This window comes from Aquarana catesbeiana, linkage group LG02 (genome assembly GCF_042186555.1).
Source record: "Aquarana catesbeiana isolate 2022-GZ linkage group LG02, ASM4218655v1, whole genome shotgun sequence".
Classification (NCBI taxonomy): domain Eukaryota; kingdom Metazoa; phylum Chordata; class Amphibia; order Anura; family Ranidae; genus Aquarana; species Aquarana catesbeiana.
In genome coordinates, this window is record NC_133325.1 from 136,024,835 (window position 1) to 136,037,441 (window position 12,607).

The window sequence follows — 12,607 nt, forward strand, 5'->3', positions numbered from 1 at the left end:
AGTTCCAGCTAAGCAGTTTACTGGAGTTCTATACTGTCTGACACAATGTTTTTTTGGAAGCAGAGGCCTTCTTTCCCAGTGTAGCATTTAGAACAAACAAATAGAATATTGAACTGAACAGAACATAAAGAACTGTCTAGTATGATCCAAAAAGACCCACCCCCCACAATTTTGTATCAAACGCTGCTCCCAAGGCCCATTGACAAAGTGCTCCTGATCAACAGAGAGGTTGCATTTAGTGGACAGCTCCTACTTGTGCCTATAATTAGAATCGGGACTGTGAGTGTTTGAATGTTCCATTTGACGCCTGTAACGATAACCAGAAGTTTTGCCATTGCACATGCTTTCCAAGCACAGAAAGCCCATACTGTGCATGTGTGAAATGCAAAAAGAAAGGCCAAGATCCAAAGCTGAGGAAAAACAGCAGTGGGGTAGCACCAGGAAGGAGCTTGTTCCAAAAGAGCAAAATATGGTATAGTACAAAATAACTTTCCGGTACAAAACTGGCCTCTAGGAATACCGGTTTGTATGGTGTAAATCCAAAAGAAATTCTTCTGTAGTAGAATCTTTTTCCTGTCGCCACCATGGTTAGGCCGGAATGTGATCAATTACTATTCCTTTTTACTTTATGGATTTCATGCTAAGCATTACAAGTGGTCTGCAACTGGCTTATCTTGATTATCTTGATGGGTTTGTTTTGATGGCTATTCTCCAGGACCATCCAAATGTTGCTCCAGTGTTTTTGAAAATCTGCAGTTGAAGATACCTGTAGTCGTGTCAACATACACCAGAGATCACAAACATTTTAATTAGTAGACACTGTAATCTGTGTTACAGTTGTAGCATTGGCATAACTGAAGGGTCTGGCCCAGGCCCAGACTGGGATCAAAAATGGGCCCCCACATTTTAGAATGAGCAGCCCATTTTTTTTTTTTTTTAAACCAAATTACAAGAATAACAATTAGAAGAGTAACGACAATATCTGGCTACGCCCATAGTGTATCCTAAGAACGTTGCGTATCCTACGTAATGCGCGTAGCCTGATGAATCTTTATTCCTCCTCTGATGGGTTGCCTAGACGAACAGCCTAATGTCCCTCCCTGAATGCCGGTGTCCTATCGAAAATAGTCCCCCATCGGATAGTGTCCGCCCTCTACTGCGCAAGCGCAGAGCCTGGCATCAGATAGTGTCTGCCCTCTACTGCGCAAGCACCAACGGAGTACATAGGACACTCCGAAATGAGCCTAAAATCAACAGCTGAGCATTATCTCTACAGGGCGCATGCGCACTTTGCACAGTTCATACCATAGTATGTCACATGCACCCGCATGGCCCCGCACGCTCCCAGGGCTTGTACAACTTTGTAAGGGGCGGTGTGTGGGGCGGTGAGAAGGGCAGATACTTCTATTTTGCTGTTTATCTTACCCCTGCACAGCATCTTTCTACACGTTTTATGGATGCATGATACTGTGCCTAATTGTTTGTGTTAGGTCCTTAAATACGTACAGCAAACACGCCCATAAAAATTGCTAAACCCACCCTTCACTATAGAAAAGATGCCCCCCAAAACATCCGCACATTTTATAAATCCCCTCCAGCATCAGGAGCGTGCGGAAGCCTGTGACAGAATGTAACATGAATTGTGCAGGCGCCGTTTATACTTCTTCATCAGCTGTTCTTCTTCGGAGACTTTCGGCGTCTCCTTTTGTCCTCCTTACTGTGCAAGCCCGGCGCCTGCGCAGTACGGTGTGGACACTATCCAATGGGGGGACACTTTTCTTCAGAACACCGGCATCCCTATTGAGTGCTGGCATCTCTACGACGGTGGCCTGTGTGAGGGTGCAATTTAAATTGAGTAAATATTAAATATATTAAAATATTAAATATTGCAGTTCTTGGCATCTAGAGCAACCCTTCTTGTCAGAAATAAAAAGGGAACTTTCAACTATTTTCTCATTGGTCAGCTCTGATCAGTAAATCTCTAAAATTTTTTACTTTGTTTGAATGTGTGTATTGTCACAGGAAAGAATACTGCCATGGATTTATCAGTTTAATCCATTCAGATGTGAAGTTATGCATCTGAACAAATGGAGCTCCAACAACACCACCATCTTGTGACATCTGGTTCAAAACCATATTATTTGTTCTGTCAAGTGCCTTCTTTACGATGGCTTTAGGGTACTTTGAATCCCAAGAGCTTGTTCCTCATCAGATTGATCTGACGATTCCTTTTCGAATAACATCGAACAGGTGCATACCATCTGTACATCTGTGAGACCAGAAGGTTTTCACGTAGGCATTTGAGGTCTGTAGTGAAGTGCAGAAGGCCATGCCCATTGTGTGGGTTGTCTGTCCACTAATTTACATTCTAAACATACTCCTAGAAATACACGTTCATAATTTTCCAGGTAGGTGTTTGGTGTATTCCTATGGGTAGGTTTAGAGCATAAATTAGTGCAGATATATAGCTTACAAATCCTTTATTGTCCCTGATGGCAGCCAGGCATTTGTATAGTACTGTACCCAGTCTTGTGATTTTCATCAGGAAGATTTATTTCAGTGACGAGTGCAGTCATTTATTAATCTCATCCACTCCCTCAGACACATTGACATTTAGAGTATGTGTTGTTGTAACTAGGCTCCGATCTGTGTTGCTTTTTATGGACAAATCCAGAGTCATTCTAGCAAAAGCCAGATACTTTGTACTTTGATCGTGAACATTGCGATTATTATTTGATAAGTTGGCTCGGGTAGCACGTACTGCTCATACTCTACATGTGACTTTTCATGGCTCCATGGAGATCCTCTGCACCGATGGACACATTTTGTGACGGATATCTGTCACTATTAATGAGATACAAGGCACCATACTATATAGAACGCCTCATACATGGACCTTCCTTTAGCAGAACAAGGGGAAATGAGAGCTATGCCTAAACTTGTGCAAATCGTAAACCAAGGTATCCGTTGAATTCTTTCTTCTCCTTCAACTTCTTAAAATAAATAAATCACTGCGTATGTATAGCTTCCACCTTCAAGCTTGAACATATATATATATATATATATATATATATATATATATATATATATATATATATATATATATATATATATATATATATATATATATATATATATATATATATATATTTTAACGTTCTTCTAAATTAATATTTCTAATTTCCAGATCATTATACATAACATGTATTTCCAGGCATCCTGATAATAATCTTCAACCATGTTGTTTGTGTTTAACTTTGATTGATGTGGACATAGGTTGCTTTTACAATTATTGTATGCAATCAAATTCTGCTAAAAGTTGACTGTTTTATAGGCAGAGAATAAATTATTAATAAAAAAATATTCTACTGTGTTTTAGACTCAGAAACATCCAGGATGTCCTCATCTAGGACCCACCAGTCCCCGAAGAGCTCTAACTCCGGACCTTCCTTCCTGAAGATCCGCTCTCCGTTTGCATCTTTGTTCTCCTTTAGGAAGTCAAAGCATGAAGTGAAACTCCCAGCACAAAGCGAGAGGTAATGGAAGACCTTTATCTGTCTGGGTATTGTACAATGTGCAGCTGTTATAATTACTGGTAGGAATGTGTTATGATCCTGGTTATATAATCTGTATTTTCCTTTCCCAAGTCTCACTGAAATCGGGAGGGGCATCAGCTGACAAGCACCCACAAGCCACATCATGTGCTGGCAGCTGCTACCTGGCCACAGGGCACCCGGAACTTGTAGTCTTTGGAAACTAAGGGGATGCAAGTTGTGTTGTACTACTGTATACCAAAATGTTTTCGAAAAGAACTTCTGAGGTGTGTTAGAAAAATCATGACATTTAGCCATGAATGTATAAAAGTGTGCAAGCTTTTTGTTATCTGTATCCCATTTGACAGAAGCAGCTGTATCATTTAGACCAACCTCTCTTAACCAGGGTTCCTCCAAAGACTGCTAGGGGTTCCTTGAGCTGTGGTTGATTGACCTTCAATTTGATGGTTTCCCGCATAGTTCTGGGGTCACCACTTGGCAGAGTCAGCTGCATAAACACAGTGATCTTTTTAGCTGTTTGTAGGGTGACATTTTAGCCACCACTAGAAAAAGGGGGCACTATTCTCACTAGCTATCAATGTAAGGGGTGTTTTTCCCACTGACCACCAATATATTCATTTTTGCAAGGGTTCCACAAGAACTGAAAATTATTTCAAGGGTTCCTGTGGGGTAACGACAAGATTGAGAAGGTCTAATTTAGACTTACTGATGCCAACCCAAAAACATTTTTTCTAGTTTTGAAATGGAAATATTAGAACTCCTATTGGGTTTTTACAGGTATTCATCACTCTGTTAGAGAGATTTCCCCTCACTTACTGAGCTGCTGGCAATGGTTTCCCCAGACACAATGTAAGGGTAGATTTGCAACAGCAACATAAATCTGAGGCCCTGGCCTTCCCCTACTCTACTAAGGAAAATCATTTATTAGTTTTGTCTGTGCTGCTGTTGTCTCACTTGCTGTCTGGTAAATCATTGTCAGCAGGTTAGGAAGAAATGGTAAATCTCTCTGATGCAGCTCCGGATTGCAGTAAAAATGAGGGAGGGGTTCTAACCCTTCCACACTGTATTCAAAACCCAAAAAAAACATTTTGGTTGGACACTACTGTGCAATGCATGAATCTATCCATTGCATATAGGGGGGTGGTGTGGAAAGAGGAGACGGTGCCCGGGCGCCCCTAATGGACTCGCCGCCACTAACGCAAACCCAGGGAAGAATTCTAGTCCACACCCTGAGAAAGAGATCTGAGGTGCCAGCCCAAAGACCCAAGCCTAGCCCGAATGCATCAGTTCCAATCTGTCTGTGGATGTCAAGTTCCTTTCCTTACAAAGAGGCAAGTTTTGGGGTGGATAATCTTCTGTTTACATGAATGACTACAGAATCAAATCTTTGGAGGTATCTTAAGTTTAGGAAAATTAAATGATAATGTGGACCTTTTTAAATTTTATGGACATTTATAAGCCATACAAGAGACTTTTTTTGTGCTCTTTTTGGGATCATTTTTCATTAGCCTAACGACCGTCATGCCCCCTACCTCTTGGTTTTATGGACTGTCATGCCCCTTCCCCTTTATTTTTCATGGACAATTGCTATACAGCTGAGATCTTGATATCTACTTATTCTTATGTGTTTATTATTCTCTATTTTTACATGCTTGAGATAGTGGTACATTTATGGGAAAGTAATCCAGGTGAATGTTAAGGGCATATTGGGGGCAACAGGGTTTGTGATGGTCTCTCTTGTGACCAAAAAGAGTTGGTTGAAAGGGTCTTGTAAAAGCCCCTCCTAATGTCTATACTGCGTTTTGCGATGTTATTGGAACCTATGGATGGATTACTCTTTTAAATTTATTATTTTGCTTAGCAGTAAGGTTTAACTATATTATTGCTTAAAGCGGGGGTCCACCTATCTATCGTTTTTTTTTTTTTTTGGAGTTCATTCACAAACTTTTCTTCTCATGATTATCTACTCACATGTTCTGTGTAATAAGTCCGCCTGTGTCCGATTTTGTTGTAAAGAATAACTTATAAAATTCACTGAAGGCGGTTTCCATCTTCATTGTGGGCATTTGAAGCCCACAAGCATGTATTTCCTGGTTGCGGTGAATGCTGTGCTCCCAGCATTCACCGAGATGTTGTGATGATGTTGTTGCATAATGCATGCTGGGAAGCCTGAGACTAGCTCCCAGGGGACTGTGGGAGGTCTGGGAGAGGCTAGAAACACGCCTACTCCCATGGGAGGAAAACCAGGAAGTGCTAAGAAGATTAGAAAAAAAAAGGTAATTACGGCGATTTAAATTTTTTTACACAGCATGTCAGCATCTATGCAAGGAAGAGAATGCGTAGAGATAATGTTCAAAATTTGGGTGGAACCCCGCTTTAACAAGTAAGCTTGTGTTGAAATTGAAACTCAATATGAGGAACTTGCATATGGGACCAGACAATGTGTCTGGAAACCATAGGGTTTGTTTTTATATATTTTAAGTGACATAATCAGTGATATAATAGTTTGCTTAGCTACAGATATGTAAAGAATTCTGAATATATGTATCATTATAATTGGTTAATTGAACACGTTTCATTTGCATTCTGTATCTTTTTGAGTTCTTTAAACCATAGCGAATACTAAACACAATGCAGTTCTACCCAGCGGTCAATCTTTTAATCGACAATATTTCTCACGTAAGAGGAGATTGCCTCCCCTGTGTGTATTTGGAGGTGCACAACTGCCAAAAATGGCTTCAAAACAGCACTTCCTACTCACGCTATAATTGCTGCCTGTACATGTAGCCATTTCCAGGCAATTTCAGCCACTCTCAACCAGATTTCAAATCACTAACACAATCAAGATTGATTGAAAATACAAAGGAAATTTACTGTATTATCACATTTTATCTCTGACAAACTTAGATTTTTTTTTTATGGATTGAAACAGATTTAATAAACCGAGAGAATAATTGAGATCAAATGGAAATTGATCCACATCAGGAACCATCATAAAACAGTATGGTAGAAAGCAGGTAGATGTTTCCTCAGCTTGACTGACCAGCAGTGATTGTTCTTCTTCTCTTTTTTTTTAATGAAAATCAGATCTATATTGAATAACAGTCAGGTTGCTATGTGTATAGCCAGCATTACATTTAACCTACACAGGTTGAACTAGATGGACTATTGTCTTTATTCAACACTACCTACTATGAAACTATGAAACCTAACCCATCCAATGGATCGATAATACTTAGACTAGTTATACTTGTCTGTTTAAAAAAAAAAAAAAAAAAAAAAAAAAAAAAGAAAACTAGTCGTACTTTAAGCACACGTCGTCCCCCCTCCTCCTTCCAAGTAAGAACCCCAAGTCTTGTGTTAATTTGTCCCCACTCCAAGATCTTAGAAAAAGGCCATTCTTTGTTCATCACAATTCCATTCATATTTTGTTAGGAAAATGAGCAGAAGGGGCACAGAGCTGGAAAAAGCATACAGTTAGTGAAGTCAGAACTGCAAACTTGTTCCAGATCAGTGATTGTGAAAGTATTAAAGCATTTGGATAAACTTCAAAACAAATTACCATTTTCAAAAGGGAAATGGTATCCTGTGTATTTTGTCAGTACAGGCTACCCTGGAAAGGCACTTGCCTGGGAGAATGAAAATACGGTAGTTACCTGGCTGTCATGGAGGTCAGCAATGGAAATATTTCTCTGCTGATAGGTATTCTGGGAAGTGTGTGCTTTTCCAAATCCGCTGTCAGTTTATGTGCCTTCAGCTACACTTTAAGATAATATTTGAGTACAGGTCCATTTGTAAGCTATATTTTTAATTCCACTGAAAAGCAAACATTTTAAAATAGAACATGCATTGTTAGTGGGGACTGTGTCCTCTGCTAAGCCAGGCAGAACCATTAGGGGATCTAACATTATTGGAGTGCTGAGGAGCGTGGAAACAAGAGTAATTACTTCTATCAGGAAAGCCTGCGGTTTACAGGGACACACTATATGGATACGTTTTCCCTCTGCTGTGATTAATCCTAATGATTAATGGCATATCCCGTTAAATGGGAGTGATTAATCAACTGACGTTCTGGCAGTGTGATTGATGGGGATATTTGTGGCCATCATGCCACTAGAAGAATACAATTCCCCTGGAATACCTCAGATTATTATGTGTGGCAGCTATCAACAAAGAAATGTATGTCAAGTTACGAAAGATCTAAAGAATTCTGCTGTTGACCAGCCAATACGGGTCAACCATAGTATGTTTGTTTTTTTTATAGAGAAACCACAAAGTGGCTAACTGGTACTTTCAGTAGAGATGCAGGGGTCATCAAAGCCTTTAAGTTAAATTCCTCCCAGACAAAACATGGCTGACACCCATTGACCTCAGCCCAGTATCTTCTTCTTTTTTTTTTTTTTTTTTTTTAATTTTAATTTTCATTTGTCTAAATTTGTCTGAGCTGTAAAATGAACAATAGAACATCAGCAAATACTTAACATTCCAAGGTGTGTTACAGGTCTGTATTTGTGCTGCAAGTGCTCTGTCACCTGTAATTGTTGTTCAGCAGTAGGGTCACTTTGTTATTTATTTAAAAAAGAAATGTATTAGTTTTGGGTGGAATGAGGCAGAGTTTAATCTTTAACAAAAAAAAAAAATCTGCGCTAATATGTAAACGACTAATGAATACAAGCAGCCAGCATAATTGGTTGATATCCAAGCACAAAAGTCCAAAATCTATAAAATGCGGCGCTAAAAATAGCAACTGATGGAATGTCCAAAAGAACTAAAAGTTGGGGGTAATCCAATCACCAGCTATAGTGCATATATGGGGAGCACTCAGCACCACGTGATAAGGTAGTTTGCTTACCAGATGACTGTAAAAGATAGGCATGTGAAAATATTCTCAGGCTCATCCCGCACATTCGGCTCTCTGGAACCCCTCATCCATTAAGAAGCAGCAATATCCAGGTGGAATTCCCCTCTATCAATTTCTCCCAGATTTCACGCCAGAAGCAGGACTTCAAAATCATGATCAGCAAACGATATTATGAACCCGAGATGGTTCAATCTATAGATAGGAGGCGATGTGCCCAAAAATGGAAGGAGTGAGTGGTGTCCAGGAGACGCAGGAACCTGACCAGCATAATCCCTCATAGATACACCTATGGATTGAACTAGCTCGGGTTCTTAATATCGTTTGCTGATCACGATTTTGAAGTCCTGCTTCTGGTGTGAAATCTGGGAGAAATTGATAGAGGGAGAATTCCACCTGGATATTGCTGCTTCTTAATGGATGAGAGGTTCCAGAGAGCCGAATGTGCAGGATGAGCCTGGGAATATTTTCACATGCCTATCTTTTACAGTCATCTGGTAAGCAGACTACCTTCTCACGTGGTGCCGAGTGCTCCCCCATAGGCACTATAGCTGGTGATTGGATTACCCCCACCTTTTAGTTCTTTTGGACATTCCATCAGTTGCTATTTTTAGCGCCGCGTTTTATAGATTTTAGGGTTTAATCTTTGACTAAAGCGGGGTACACGCTATGAGAAAATCGAGCGAACGATCCTCACGGTTTTTCTCGTTATTACACAGCAAGTGGGAACCCAGGGAGGAGATAATGTGCAAAAGTTCTCGTACGACACAGGCTTTTTTTTATGTTTAGTGTATCTGATCATGCGCAGTCTTTCGTATCTGATTTTTCTCATACAAAAACGGTACACATTAAATGAAAATCGTTCGCCCCTTGTTTGAAAAAGGTTTGCCCCTTCGGACATTTTCATTTGCAAAGTCAGAATCAGATTTTGAAAGTTGTGTAAACACTATACGAAAATCGAATGGTCATGCCTTGTACAGAATCTTTTTTTTTTTTTTTTTTTTTTTCTTATAGTGTGTACCCAGCTTAAAGGAGTTGTAAACCCTCAAGGTTTTTCATCTTAATACATTCTATGCATTAAAGTGAAAAACCTTCTGTGCTGCAGCCCCCCTTTTTCTTACCTGAACCCGATCGTGACAGGGACGAGCACAGCAGCTCCAGCCGCTGTCTCTGGTCCTCATTGGATAGGTCGATAGCTGCAGGAGCCATTGGCTACCACTGCTGTTAATCAAATCCAGTGACACGGACCCGGGGGGCGGAGCCGAGTCCTGCTGTCTGTATCAATGGACACAGCACCAGAACTCGAGAGTGCGCCCTCTTGTGTGCCCTCATGGAAAGCAGCTCTCCGTGGGGGCAGTCGATAAAAAGGAGGAGCTGGGAGCGCCGCCGTGGGACCCCAGAAAAGGAGAATCGGGGCCACTCTGTGCCAAACCTTTGCACAGAGCAGGTAAGTATAACATGTTTGTTATTTAAAATTTAAAAAAATGAACCTTTACAATCACTTTGTCTTTAGTATCATTGCTCACCTTGATGGTGAGACCTGATTTTCCATGTCTTACTTTGACAGTCATGGAGTGTGGTGAATTGCCCATCATTTTCTTCTCTCTAAAGTGCAGAGCCCTGGTTTGGTTCTGCTGTGTTAAATGACCATCCTTGGACTACCTTTTTTTACAATTTGCGTTCCTTGCTAAAAAAACACTTATAGGTTCCAGTTCAGCAATCATATATTCATTTGATTAGAACTTCACAGAAATTCCCCCACTTCCCTGACTGTAGTGGACCTGGGACAATTTTTACCTTCCTCCCCATGTCGGTCATCTTTCTTCTAACGAGGTCTTCGCCAGGTTCTCTTCATCCTTCATGTGCACTCTGGTATAGATCTTGTCCATGGGTAAGCTGTACTGCATAGGACCACTGGAGACCTCTACGAGTATGGCTTATGCATATGAATGAAAAATGAATGGAGCCACGGCACAGTAAGAAGAGCAGCCAGTCAGGACTTTGTTGCAGTTAAGATTTCTGGATTGGGGAGGAAAGTAAGTATTATAGCGGGTGGCTGCGATTGGGTATCTTTCAGAAACTCGTTAGGTGAGATATTTGCACTTGAGTTTCTGACTATACACACTTGATGGTGTGGTGGATATTATATTGGATATTTTGTTAATTATAGAAAATGCAACAAAAGGAACTGGAACACACAAAATCGAGGGGAAAGAGCCAAAACTTCCAGGCAGAAAGCAAACAGAGTTGGAAATTTTGGCAGGGAGAAATTGCTGTTGGGATATTCAAGACTTATAAAAAATCTTGGGGTAGATGGAGATCACCAAGCTCTACCCATAACTAAAATATTACTTTTGAATGGGCTGACCCTTTTAAAGCAACCCATTCATCATATAACGCATCCCCTGTCCACTCCATTAAAATCATAAACATGAGAAAGTCTAAAAATAATTTGGCTGAAGAAAACTTTGCTCTAAAACACTATACCAGCCAGTCACGTGACTTTGGACCCCAGACCCACATGTTTTACGCTGAAGGGATGCCTTCATGTGATTGTCCACCACAGCCCTGCTTTCTTCGAGCAAGGTAGGCCTTTTAGGACGTTTTGTTGGCTTTTATAACTTTCCAGGAGCAGGGTAGATGGGATGGGGGTGGGGGGCTTTATATGATATAAGGCTACTTTTAAAAGCCATGGAAAATTATTTGTTTGTAATATTCATGGGCTGTAAACAATGCTCTGTTTTATGCGGGAGCATCAAATGCTGGATAATTGAATAGTCTATTTCCTGTTTAATTGCCATATAAGCATAGGATTGGCTCACTACCAGCTCTTTTTTGATTTTATGTTCAGTGACATATTCATTAGAGCATGGTTGAGTTTGTTACACTCCTGTATTCTCAGTTTGATACACCTATGCAGTTCTGCATTCTTGTAATATATATAATGTAGTCACTTGGGCACTAGGTGGAACCGTAATGGTAAATGTAGATGAACTGGGACCTGACTTAACCAGTCTCCATCCACCTTACTCATCTTTTGGCTCTTGAAAAAGATCAAGTACATTCCAACAAAACACCTGGCAGGGGACAGTTAGTTTGTGATTGTGCCTTCTTATCTAACTGATTAAGCTATAGTGTAAGAAGGTGACTAGTACTCTTCCTCATCACTTGCTATGAGCCGATGCAGGGACAGACTTCATTGGAGTGTAAATTGATCCCTGTGTTATTGGCCAATAAAGAATTTTGGGATGGAGCTTTGTTTCAGTTTAGAGGATGCAGAGAGGGAGAGTCTTGTTGCGTGTTGGAGTGCTGGGCTCTCCCATTCCCATAGAAAGGTGAAGAAGCTCCACAGATCACCATAGTGTTCGATCACCAATGAGGGGTAATTTCATTTGGCTCGATTGCATTTGGGAATGTGTGTTTACTTGTTCCATGTAACTGACTTAATGCTAGAGTCATTGCATTAGCAGGGTCTAATTTACCACCAGGCACAGTAGGCACTGGCCTATAGGCAGGAGAGTCAGATTTTTTTTGGTATCAACCGTACGTTCTTTATCTTATCAGTAGGAATTGTATACAGGCTCAGTAGCCATTTTATACACGCTCATTTACACAGTCACAATATTTTAAGCCAAGTAAGAACAACAATATACAAATTGTATTAAGAAACCCCTTCAGGTTGGTCCACCTTTGTTCACACTACTTCTGGGTGCACACCCAGCTCATTACTGCAAAACAAAATTAAAATAGTAGATGACCACGCTTCCAGTAAAGTTTTTCTTTTTCATACAAGTCTATTCTAAAAGGTATACAAAGAAAAACCGAGACCTCTGATGTATTTACCACCAAAAAGCAAATAATCATAGAGCTGCTTAATGATTAAGCGTGAAATACATCAGAGGTCTCTGTCTTCGTATGTGTACCCGTTTTTATGGATTTATATGTATAAAGAAGTCGTTTAAACTTTACTGGATGTGTTGTCATCCATTGGTTTATTATGTTCTGCAAAATAGATGTTCCTAGCAGAAGGGTATACATTGAGTGCCTACAGGTTGTGTCTTTCCTATTCAAATGTGTGGTTAAGCAGCTGAGCCTCTTCATCATACCTTATGTATTGAGTGGCAGCTCCATAGTTCTCACTCCACCTATTCATATTAATGACCTTGTGTTTTTAAAGTATTTTTAAAGGTTAAAA

The 12,607-nt window shown here is 40.3% G+C and overlaps 1 protein-coding gene across 1 annotated transcript in view; it reads left to right on the top strand.

Moving 5' to 3' along the window:
- The first annotated feature begins 2,754 nt into the window (after nt 1–2,754).
- EXPH5 (exophilin 5) overlaps nt 2,755–12,607 on the top strand; it is a 37,619-nt gene continuing 27,766 nt past the window's right edge. Inside the window, exons 1-2 of the mRNA XM_073613493.1 lie at nt 2,755–2,960; nt 3,380–3,536. Of these exons, the coding sequence (XP_073469594.1) occupies nt 2,891–2,960; nt 3,380–3,536 (227 nt within the window). The 5' untranslated portion in view covers nt 2,755–2,890. The remainder of the gene's footprint in view (nt 2,961–3,379; nt 3,537–12,607) is intronic.